The sequence below is a fragment of the Morus notabilis genome, unplaced genomic scaffold (assembly GCF_000414095.1).
Source record: "Morus notabilis unplaced genomic scaffold, ASM41409v2 Scaffold685, whole genome shotgun sequence".
In the NCBI taxonomy this organism is placed as follows: Eukaryota; Viridiplantae; Streptophyta; class Magnoliopsida; order Rosales; family Moraceae; genus Morus; species Morus notabilis.
In genome coordinates this window covers 36,815-48,882 of record NW_010363506.1, presented here as the reverse complement: position 1 = coordinate 48,882, position 12,068 = coordinate 36,815, and the positions used below count along the sequence as shown (strand labels likewise).

The 12,068-nt window shown below is 37.7% G+C and overlaps 1 protein-coding gene across 1 annotated transcript; it reads left to right on the top strand.

The window, feature by feature from the left end:
- Nucleotides 1–432: 432 nt before the first annotated feature.
- Nucleotides 433–3,650, top strand: LOC21390985 (ran-binding protein 1 homolog a). The gene is made up of 4 exons (XM_010104481.2): nucleotides 433–760; nucleotides 895–1,046; nucleotides 1,152–1,277; nucleotides 2,780–3,650. Exons 1-4 carry the CDS (start codon nucleotides 612–614, stop codon nucleotides 3,019–3,021), a joined length of 669 nt encoding a protein of 222 aa, XP_010102783.1. The 5' UTR covers nucleotides 433–611; the 3' UTR covers nucleotides 3,022–3,650.
- The last annotated feature ends 8,418 nt before the right edge of the window (nucleotides 3,651–12,068 follow it).

Sequence of the window (12,068 nt, the reverse complement as noted above, 5' to 3'; positions counted from 1 at the left end):
GCTGAATCAGGCCCCCCTGATTTTGGAATCCGGATCCAAGTGATCTCAAACACCTCTCTTCTGATTCTGGGTCAGGCCACAGATTTTGGGCCACCAAATGTGGATTCTCCCACGTGACCCAGAATCCTGAGTCAAATACAGCTTCCAAACGGACCCTCAATATATATATGTATACTGAGGGAAACACAGTATAGACAATTTTATTTAAAAAAATTATTTTTGCAAGCGAAATTAATTAGAATATTTTATTTATGCAAAGGATCTTTTTTTTTGAATTATGCAAACGAATTTTGAACCATAGCATATAACCAAGTGAAGCACCACAACAAATAAAAATAAAAATAAAAATAAAAGGAAAAAGAGAAAAAGATAGCGCCAAAATAAATAAATAAATAATTTTGGCACCCTTTGGTGCGTAAACATCACGCCTCGAGTCTCTTAACCCTCTCATTTTTCTCTCCCCACTCTCTCTCTTGACTATAAAACCCTATTTTCCTTCCTACATCACGAAAAGTCCCCAACAGCCAGCCCATCCCTAGCTCTTCTTTGCTCTTCTTCTGTATTTCTCTTTCTCGCCAGCCTTTTCTTCTTGTCCCTTTCTCCTCCCAATCATGTCGAGCAACGATCCCGAGCACCGAGAAGAGGAAGACGCCCCCGCCGCCGACGACGAAGACACCGGAGCTCAGGTCGCTCCGATCGTCAAGCTCGAGGAGGTCGCCGTCAGCACCGGCGAAGAAGACGAAGATGCCATCCTCGATCTGTATGTTTCTCTCTAATTTTCCGGTGCTCTCCGATTTGTGATTTTTTTTTTTGGTGATCTGTGAAAATCTAGGGTTTTGGAATTCTGATTGATGATTTGATTCTCTGTGTCTGTGATTTTTGTTTTCCTTTTAGTAAATCGAAGCTCTACCGTTTCGACAAAGACGGAAACCAGTGGAAGGAGCGAGGTGCCGGCACCGTTAAGCTTCTGAAGCACAAGGAGACTGGGAAGGTTCGGCTTGTTATGAGGCAATCCAAAACCCTCAAGATCTGCGCCAATCACCTTGGTTAGTAGATTCTTCATACTGTTGTATGTATGTATGTATGTATGTTTGTATATGTGTATAATTTGCTTTTGGCTAGGGTTCTGATCTGTGATTGCATGCTTGCAGTTCTTCCATCCATGTCTGTGCAGGAGCACGCCGGAAACGACAAGTCTTGCGTGTGGCACGCCGCTGATTTTGCTGATGGTGAACTGAAGGACGAGCTTTTCTGTATTAGATTTCCATCAGTTGAAAGTGAGTATGATTCGAAGTTTACTTCGCTTAATCGATCTCTATATTGGAAATGCTACTACATGTTGCTATTATATCTCTATTTTTCATGAATTATTATTTGCTTGTTATCGTTTGTTGTTTGGAGATCAATCTGGGCTACCTAATTGCTTTTACTATACAAGTCATTTTTTTATGTTAAAGAAAATGGCATCACCGGCACTTAATCGCTTATGGTACTCTTTAATTTTGTGTTCCTTTCTGGTGTGAAATTTTGGGAGATGGTTGTGCATGAAGAACCTAATAAAATGATCACAATTAGGGCTTATACTAGACATATGAACTGTCAATAGGGCCCAGTACCCCTTATGAAGTTTAATTACTACTCTGTACCACTTTTATGTACAAATGAGGCTCAAATCTTTTTACAGAATTGATACTGGTGTCCCCAATTCTTTAGGGCCTCTCAGTCACTTTATTATTCATGGTTTTTTTTTGCTTACTTTGGAAATTTGTCAAGTTTTTGAAGCTTTTTGTTCTGCAATAGCAAATTTCATTTGAATATGAACAACCTAGAGATAAAGAAAATTTTTCCAATTTGTTGTAAATTGGACTAGTAATTAATGCAGCTTAAAAAAGTTTTCGTCATTATTTTAGTTTAGTTTAGCCAATAGTATTATTTTACCAAGTAGCAAAGATACCAAACAAAACTAAGGTGATATTTTTCTTTGTCTCGGATTTGCATAGAGGGTATTCCAGTTTTTCTCCTTGAGGGGCATAAAGTATGTGTACCTACATGCTTGGATGCGTATATGGCTGTAATGGGGGTGTTGTGCTTGATTCCATAGAAGTATGATCTTTAGAAATATGTTGAACTTGATACAGTTTATTGTGATTGGTACTGATTTTTTATTCTTCACCAATTCAATTCCTACTAACAGGAAAAATTATTTGAGTCTTTGCTTCAAGTGTTCTGTAATTGAATTATAAGTTCTGATGCATGAATTTTTGTTTGCTTTTGTTATAGAGCTTCTAGGAATATATCAAGAAATTAAGAACTGTGATGGATTCTCCTGTCAAGCTCCATTTATTCCCTTTACACACGATCATATTGTGATGTATGTTTCAAATGATCAAAAATTTTTCCCACCTCTAGTTAGATATGGTTTGGATGGTGATTGCCCGAGACTTTGAGAGCTAGTGTTAGAAGAACTCAGCATGAACGTTTTGCTTTACAGTTTGCATTTTGATCTCAGTTTCCCACTTTGCATGCATCAACATCCTTTAGGCTCTTAGAAAGAGAATTACATTTCAATGTCCATTCAAAATATGGGATACTTTCTAACTTTGAACCACGCTACTTATATCCGTTTATTATCTTCTAGATTATTGCAAGTGTTAAATTCTTGTTTCAAACTCTACTTGAGGTTCATGGTGAACTGCTAGTTTATTCTAACATCATATTAAAGCGCTGCATTACCATGTCTTATGTATAGAGTATTGACTGTTGTTCGTTTTGGTATCAGACTGCAAACAGTTCATGGAAAAGTTTCAAGAAGTTGCTGAGTCTCAGCAGAAGAAGGAAGAAAACAAAGATGCTTCCGCAGCTGCTGGGCTTCTTGAGAAGTTGAGTGTTGAAGAGAAAAAGACCGAGGAAAAAACATCAGAGGAGGCCCCTGCTGTAGCCAAGGAGGATAAAGATGTCAAGAGTGATACAGTGAAAGAAGATATTGAAAAAAAGGACGAGGAGCCTGCTTCCTCTACTTAAAAAGAATTGGTATTGTTTCTTTCCAAAACAAATGCATACCTTGGAATATGATGAGTAGTCAGCTCGGCCTTATTTTCAACCCTGCATTGGCATATCCATTCTACTGTTAGTCATTGGATTGTGATTTTATGGGCTGGAATGCCAGTGGTCTGTGAGTCCTTCACTTGGTCTTTCTGTCAAAATTGGTCGAACTTTTGGGTCATGTTTGCAGGTTGAAGATTGCGTTTTATTTTTTTTTTTTCCTTTCAGTTTGGGTGTTGTTCAAGAGAGTTTATCTAGGGTTTTACGATGCTATTATTTAATTGGGAGTTAAGTTGCAGTGCTGCGAGAATTACTTGTTATTAGACGAGTTTTTGTTGGGATATAATTTCTTGATTTGTTCAGAGTCTCGAACAATGTTTTGAGCAATGATTTGTGTTTTTCCTTTTTCTTTTCTTCATTCCGTTTTGTGGCACTCGGAATAATCGAATATTCTCTGTATGGCCAGTTTCTTTACTTTGGCTCTGTGAATATGTCTGTTTGGAGATGTGAACTGGGCGCGGAAGCTTATGTGCCATGTGTTATCTTAACACCTGAAAGCCCAGTATGTCCATGTGGTAAAAATATAAATAAAAAAACTGAAAGCTCAATTTTTTTTCTTCTTTTTATGTTCACGTTCTGGAGACTGGTGTATGTGCCATGTGTTATCTGAACACCTGAAAACCCAGTATGTCCATGTGGTAAAAATATAAATAAAAAAACTGAAAGCTCAAATTTTTTTTCTTTTTATGTTCACGTTCTGGAGACTGGTGTATGGTCTAAAACTCGACATTTCATCAAGTAAATCTTATGTTTTACCGTTCAAACTTGTACTGTTGCACGTACATTATAGCTAATCTCTGCACTTTTTTGAGATGCGTGGGTCTTTTTTTTTTATTTTTATTTTATTTTGGGTGTGCTTGAATGGATGCTGAGGATATGGAACCAGACAGGTCGTTGCCTGCGTAGTATACAGTATACACGTGCTCAAGAGAAAGCGAATGCTGTTTGGGCCTATGATGATTGCTGTTATTAACATAAATGAAAATTTATCTTATAACGTTCGTGAGCAGCTTTTGGCGTTCATAAATTGCATAATATCATTCTGAGGGCAAAAAGTCCACATCACTTGCATAATATCTCCTGGCATGAGGCCGAGGCTGTTGTGCTGTGTACCACTCACTCAGCATGTAGTTGACGGAGCCAAGGCTTGTGTGAGGTTGTGGGAGGCTGAGGTTGGCCTTATGTTGGCCTTGCAAGGCCTGCCTGCGCCGAGCTCACAACTCTGAAGCCTGATTGTGGAGTGCCAGTGAGGTCATTGTGAGCCCCAGTAAGTTCCGATGAGGTTAAGGCTTTGCCCTGCTGAGTGCTGGAGAAGCGAGCTTGTGAGACTGCCCACTAAGATTCGGCTTTGTGGTGGCCGGATATGGCCTGCCGTAGCCTTGCCAGAGCTCTTTTGCCTGTCATGGAAATGGTTGGTAAGGTCATTTGAAAATTTAGATTATTTTGAGTGTCGGAAAGGTTATTATACAATCTTAACTAGTGTTGGTAATTTTCATTAGCTCACCACCACCAGCATATGGTATTTCTCATTTCTATAAATCTCCCATATACAAAAGCATATTGGCAATAAAAGGCTATTACATTTAGGTTTTAGAATCATAATCCCGTAGTGTTAAACTGTAGGGACCCTCTCCACCAAGTCATGGGCTTTTCGGTCTAAGAACCAAACCAAAGCACATGAAGCTTCCATGGTTTGCCAAATATGTTAAAAAAGTGCATGTGTTATTACTTATGAGTCCCTCGTTCGTTTTACACAGCTTGCCCTTTTGCCCATTCCCATAAAATGGCACCTCAATTTTGGCGTCCGTTTGTCCAGCCCTTTATTATTTCCACCTTATTTTCCCTTTTGCTTGGATCTATGTTTATCTGTCAGTTTCCTTTACTATTTCCGTGCGTGAAAATCAAGTTTCGTTCATAAGTTTAAACAGAAATTTAAATTGTTTAAAAGAATATGTTGTAGTAAAAAGATTAGAATAGTAGCTAGAACCTATGAAACATGCGTAGCCTTTGGACGTATTTGTTTCGGCACTGTTCACTTTGTGAGTTTAAAGTGTGAGTTTGAACTTATATGTGAGTTTTTTTTTTATAGTTTGAACTAGCGTTTAATAGTGAAATGGTTAGTTAAATTATTAGTTTAGTATTGGGAATAAAATTTGAATAAGTGTTTGGTTAAAATTATTAGAACTATGAGTTTTTAGAAAATGTGAGAAATAATTGGTGAGAATCTTTGAGTTAATTTTGTGAACAGTGTTTTGTGTTAGAAATAAAGAACTTTTCACAACAAAGAGATGAATAAAACTCCACTCATATATCCTATTAAAAAATTTTATCACTATTGAATTTTATTAAAATACTATCTAAATACAAATTCAAGTTTTGACCCACTCAAATACGAACTCAAATAGATTCTCAATTCAAATCATAACTCAAATGTGTACATCCAAACACAAAATCAAATTATAATTCAAATTCAACTCAAGATCTACACTTAAATCACCATAACTCAAAAATATAACCGAATAAGCCTTAAATTATTATCTTTATACTTGATTAATTCTCTTTAGGTAAAGAGTTATATTAGTCAAACTCATGAGAACTCTCCAACAAAACCGGCACTTATTAATTTACATCACGGTTCTAACCATTTTGCTATATATATATATATATATATATATTTTTTTTTTTTTTTAAAAAAAAAAAAAAAATTTAATTCAAACTTTCAAGTTTAAGACCTTCCTTCCAAAAGGCAAAACAATCTTCTAGAGCAGAACAATATATCCCAGCTCAATGACATGCACACGTGCTAAACATCTGAGGAGTGATAACGACTGAAAGGTGCTCTATACACCATTTGATACACAATACTCAGAAGCCGACGTATTACCTTTTGTCCATGAAACGCTAAGCTACCAATGCGAGCGGATAAGGCTTGCATATTGTACATATCATTATAATTGGCAGAAAAAAGAGTGAGAGAGCCAAATGACCGACCAATTCTAAAGAGGGCCAACGTCAAGCATTGAATCCAAATGGGGACAATGAAGGACACAGAAAAAAAGTGCCTTAAATATTTTGATGTGGAGGACTTACCTAACGGGGCTAATAACATCTTTTCTATTGTCTCAGTCTCTCTCATTTCTTTGTCAAGTTAAATTTTTATCCCATCTCTTCCTTCCCCATGCAATGTACTAATAGTCAAAAACAACCGTACGGTTGGCAACTCCCCCACCCAATAATGCCGCCAGAATCAAACCAATAAAGACCCCTTCTTGGTGGTGTTGTTTCAAAAGGCTGATTGATAACTCAGTATCTTAGTCCTTAATCATTCTCTTATCTTGCATAGTCCACGTCCATTAGTCCAAACCCATAAACAATTATTTCTCCCATAATGCAATGTGATAATGTACGGCCACAACCCCACTGGGTCTTTTGGACAATCTGGGGGAAAAGGAACAAAGTTGGACTGGCGATTGGTTGTTATATATGTACATGATACATACATATACATAGACATATATACACACACATATATGGATCATTCGTATATACATTTCCTTTTCCCATCCCGATTATTATTTTTTTGGCCAATAATGTGACATCATACTCTAGCTAGCTGGACTTGAACCCTTTTCCCAACAGTCAGCATCATGAGTTGCAAGCGTGTGAGTGATGAGCTTAATTCATCAAAAGAGAGAAACGTCTTTTTTTGACTAGTTAACGTCATACCTCATTTTCTTTCTATTTTGGTGGCCATTAATGCAATAAAATGAAGTTTTAGCATTGTTGGGCCCGGAAGATTCGGTGGGTACGACGTGTACAAGGTATACACGTGTAAATACCGGATTCAGTGGTGTTGATACTGACGCGGACGAAACACGCGGCGTTCACAGAGGATCTTCGTACGGTAGGACCTCCAACAAAAAAGAGGGAATCGGTTCGACCCAAAGTAAGCCGAAGAAATTAGATTCTAGGACACCTTGTTGCCAAGTTGCTGAGACACTCTTGACTATGCGTATGGGAAGATGTTGAACTTAGTCATGGCGATCGCATGGACAAAGTATGGTGGGAGGAGTGACCCAACGGTTGATGGAGATTTAACTCGGAGAGTGTGGATAAGGCTGTTTCTGAGGAGGAATGCTCTAAGAACAAGCACGGCTTGCCTCTGGAGTGGCTGTTTGACTCGTAAGGTGCGTATATGGCTGTTTCAGAGGAGTGTTCGGAGAAAAAACACAGGTTGCCTCTAAGAATGTGTATCAGCTAATGAACTTTATGGTTTTTCGAAAGTGTGAACCTGGACAGCGGAGTCTAGCCACGGAGGTAAAGTTTCGAACCTCTGGAGAAACCTCAGAAACTTCAAATGTAGATTGTAGGCGAATTTGGATAGATTAGACAGAGTATTTTGAGACTTTTTGAGTGAAATTTCTATGAAGAACTTCAAACCCGAAGAGCACAAGTTTGAAGAACAACTCTCAGAAGGATGAACTCAAGTGTTATAAAAACTTTCCAAAAGTCCCAAAAGAGGTCTCCCCGGTCCCCTTTTGAAATGAAGAAGTTAAGAGGTATTTATAGGGGAAGTTTGGAAGATTTTGACGGTTGCTCCGGAGCCGTACGATCACACCTTGCCAGAGGCTTGTACGAACCATTTCCCTCTGGAGCACTTGCAGTAGGTGACTTTTCTCTTTGACAAACAAATTGGCCAAAAAAATGTGTATTTGGAGGCCAAATCCGGAATTCTTGCCAACAGTGGACCTTCCCCAGGTTTAGAGATTTTGGAGTGTTTGACTGAATTTGGTGCTCCGTAGGCGTTTCTATTTCTGGAGTTCTGAACACACGCCAGACCAGCTCCAGAACCCTGCCTTCTAATTTTGGCTAAACAGTTGTCGTTGGAGCACCTGACACATTCAATCTCCATGGAGCACGGGAAGAACCTTCGGACACATGGGAGTCTCTCAGAGCATATGAGGTATCTTTGGTCACAAAGGAGTTTCTTGGAGCATGGGAAGTATCTCTATGGTGACATATGCGGTGATGCCTCTGTGGGGGTGTAATGACTGAGAAAATATCAAACTTTAAATAATACAATTTATGTATTTAAGCCAAGAATTTTCCTAGAAAATATTATGTTTTACGATCAAGTATTCTTAAATTCTGTAGCAGATTTTAATATGAAATTAATATCTGTATTCTTAAATTCTGTAGCAGATTTTATGCTAAGTTCATGTTTTACGATCAAGTAAATTCGATCGATAAATCCTCGCCGTACTTTAAGTTCCTGTCGGCTAAATACTTCCTTACAGTCAGTATAATTTTTATCTGTTGCAAGGGAAACTTAAGAGATGAGACAAAAGTACAAGGGGTATGTTAGAATTTGGTTGGATGAGATGTGATTTGATGGTGGAAGGTGAAGAAAAATTATGACATATGTGATTTGATGGGGGTAAGTGAAGAGTAATTATGATAAAAAAATTTTCTCTATTTTCCTTCACTTGGCCGGCCATGATTAAGGGAATTTTAACCCAAATTTAGTTAATTAAGTAAGTTAATTAAGGGGTTGAACATAGTTACCCAATTGTCTATAAATAGAGCCATCTTAATCAAAGCCTCACTTTAGCTCTTTTTCCCCTCTTTCTCTACACCACAACCGGCCATATCTCTCTCTTGTTTCCTCTCAAAATTTTTCACTCATCCTTCTAAACACAAAGCACTAATCTAGGATCTCAAGAAGAAGAAAGGGACCAAGGTGTTCTAGAAGGTGTCTAGCTAAGGATTTCTTCAAGGGTAAAACTCTAAACCTTCTCTTTCTTGTTTCTAACAAAATTTGAGATTTAAAAATGCTCTTCTCAAATTTTTCCACTCTTTTAGTTCTAAGTCATTAGCAAAACTTAGAGGAAGAAGAAGGTGATCAAAGTGTTTTAGGAGGAGCCTAACCAAGAATCTTCTTCAAGAGTAAAAACTCTAAACCCTTCCTCTATTTTTCTACCAAAGTTAAGTTGTGAATCATGGATGTAATTTGTGGTTCTTGAGGAAATAAGTTGTAATAAGGGTGTGTGAGTTTTATGTTGGTGTTGTGTGTTTTGAGGTTAGTTTGATTAGTATTATGTGGTATGTTTATGTTTGGTTTAAGTTTACTTATTTTGGGTTGGAGGAAAAAATTTTTGGTTATTTTGAATGCGAAAATGAGGACCCTAAAGCGAGATTTTTCAGTGTTTTTAAATTTAAACTTATAGTTCTCGATGTTTTGAACGTTTTTCTATGACTGTGGCAAAACCCAGTTTTAACTCTAAATGCAAGTTTTAAGCCATTTTTCAAAAACAGTACATGCTGTCCAAAACAGTTTTGGGAAAAAACTGGCAGCCACTGTTTTCAGCCAAACAAGGCCTTTAGAGGCTGAATTTCAGCTTTCTCCAAAAATGACAATTTTAGATCTTGACGAGAAAAATAATTGTCATGAAGAACATATTGTCAAACTCCGACTCTAAGATGTAGTAAAATGCAGATTTCAGAAACTGCACAGTTTTAACTAAATAAAACTAACACAGTGTTGGTTTTTAACAAGGATTTATCAAAGAATCCAAGATGTGATTTCAGTAAAAATACGATGGTGTTAGACCTCATTTTAAAAGAAATATTCGTGGAGAAAATTTTCAAGAAAAATGGTTTCTTTTAAAAACTTAATAGTTTTTCGAGTAAAACATCACGACGGACACCTACGAGCCCAATATGTTAGGTCATTAGAATTACAAAAATTAGATGTGGGTCTAGCGCCCGCATTAATTCAAGAGACCCCGTTTGAGTTTAAATTTCAACGGCCTAAGTGTTAGAACGCCGTGAATAAGTTTTTAGGCCGAATTGGGTCTTAATATCATAACAAGTCCAATGAGGTAAATTATGGAGAATAAGATACTAGATTGGGTAATTGATTTTCAATCTAGGCAAGTGGATGATAAGGGCAATTAAGAAAAATTAGATTTTAAGGATTTAATAAATTGATCCTCATAGTAAATTATCCTTCAGTTAAGGAGAGGAATACATGTCTTAAGGAAAGGGTTAAATTTCTGTCATAAGCTGCTAAAATAGAATAGCAAACGACAGTTAATCTCACACTCTCAATGGGTGTTCATTTTCAGAAGTAAGCAAGTAAGAGAATGGGTTGTTTAGCGAAAAGTGGATTCCAGCTCTGTAAATCAGGTAAGTAGGAATCTCGCCTACAGTATGAATAAATTTTAAAGAAAGAGTTACACATATATGCATGTTTATGCTTTATGTATTGTATGCGATGTCATGTCATACTGCATATACCTTAATAAGTCAAGAGGAACTTATAAGAATAATCTCAGTTGAGTGCCATACTAGCCTCTGAGAGGGAGGTAACTCAGGCTCTGCAAAGGAGAAGAAAAAAAAATAAAGTCGTCTAAGAGGGAGGCACTCAGTTTAGTTATAGTCACGGTGTTGTTGGGGACCTTGTAAACCCTCACGTCCTGATGATTGCACGCAGTGGTACGAGCACTTGGGCCCATCAGTAAGTAAGATAACATTAGATAATAAGAATTTAATAAGACATGATCATAATTAAGCATAATTGGCTCATGCATATTTATTCATGTGAACTTACAGTTATTTTGTGAGAGATAGTTCCTACTTGCTGAGCGAAAGCTCATCATAGAATATTTATACTGTAGGTAAGCAACCTGCACATAATACTTGAAGGACTGATGGTGAATGGACGAACGATGTGGGGATTGGGAAATGGATATCGCTTGTAAATATTTCCGCAATCAGTTTTAATTATGATTCTAAAACTATATGTTAAATGATTTTGTGAATTATGTCTATAAGTAAGCAAGACTTAAGGATTAAGTATATACATATAGATATATCTATATGCTTTGAGAAACAAATATGTTAAGGTTTGAATATCTTAATCAAGAAAGTTGTTCGTAACTTATGTCTACTATAAGACTTTTAAAAAAAAAAGTTCCGCAAATTTTACGAAATTCCGGTAAGTACAAGTTAAATTCAGCTACAGTGACAGCCACCTAAGAGGGTCGTCACAGGGGGCGTCTACAGTGACACCTTCAGAGCAACAACTGTCACGGAGACGAATCCTTGTCAGCTCCGGAGGAAGCTGCTCCGAAGTAGAAAAACTTCTCATATGGCGTCAAGAGGGAAGGTTCCACAACAAAAATTCTGAACTTTCGAGTCTCCAAAGGCTGAAAAAAGGGTTTCTAAGACTTCTAAAAGGCAAACAGAGGATTTTGGGGTTGGATTCTCCATCACCTATTATTTCTGTAGCTCAATTATTTTAAAACCCCCTAAGTGGGACTTAAAATTGAATCAAACTAAGAAATAAATGGGCTTGTTTGATTACCCATGACTCACCAAACCACGGCCCACGCGAGTTTTCCGAGCGTGACTTAGGTCTAAAAATTGAGTCAAATCTTGTCACGAAACGAAATTATTGAGCCTGAACCGGGCCTAATACAAAATACGGCCATCAACAAGCATCTTATGCTTGCTAATGGTAAAAGATACATTTACGTCAAAAATCCAAAAATATAATCTCCTTCAAAATTCAAATTAGTGATGTGTCTACATTACTAGCTTGCTCTTTTTCTTTTTTGTGTGTCCAAAACTATGCTAAGATAAAATGAGGAGACGGTCTTTGTTACCTATAGGGATTGAAAAGACGGTCATGCTCATCAATATCTCAGAATTCATGCAGATTTGATAAGATTAGAGAAGTGTCTATATAATACAAGGTTGATTCTTGACTTTTCTTGGGAATCTCAGTGATTGAAGGGACCCAATTAGTGCTGGAACTTTGGACGGGCCGCCCGCGACCGCCCGAAAAACCCGAGGATTTGCCCGAGCCTGAACCCGACCCGCCCGAGATTTTGGGGCCGCCCGCCCGAGCCCAAATTTCACCTTGAACGGGCCGCGGGCTTGTATTCGGCGGCCCGAGCCCG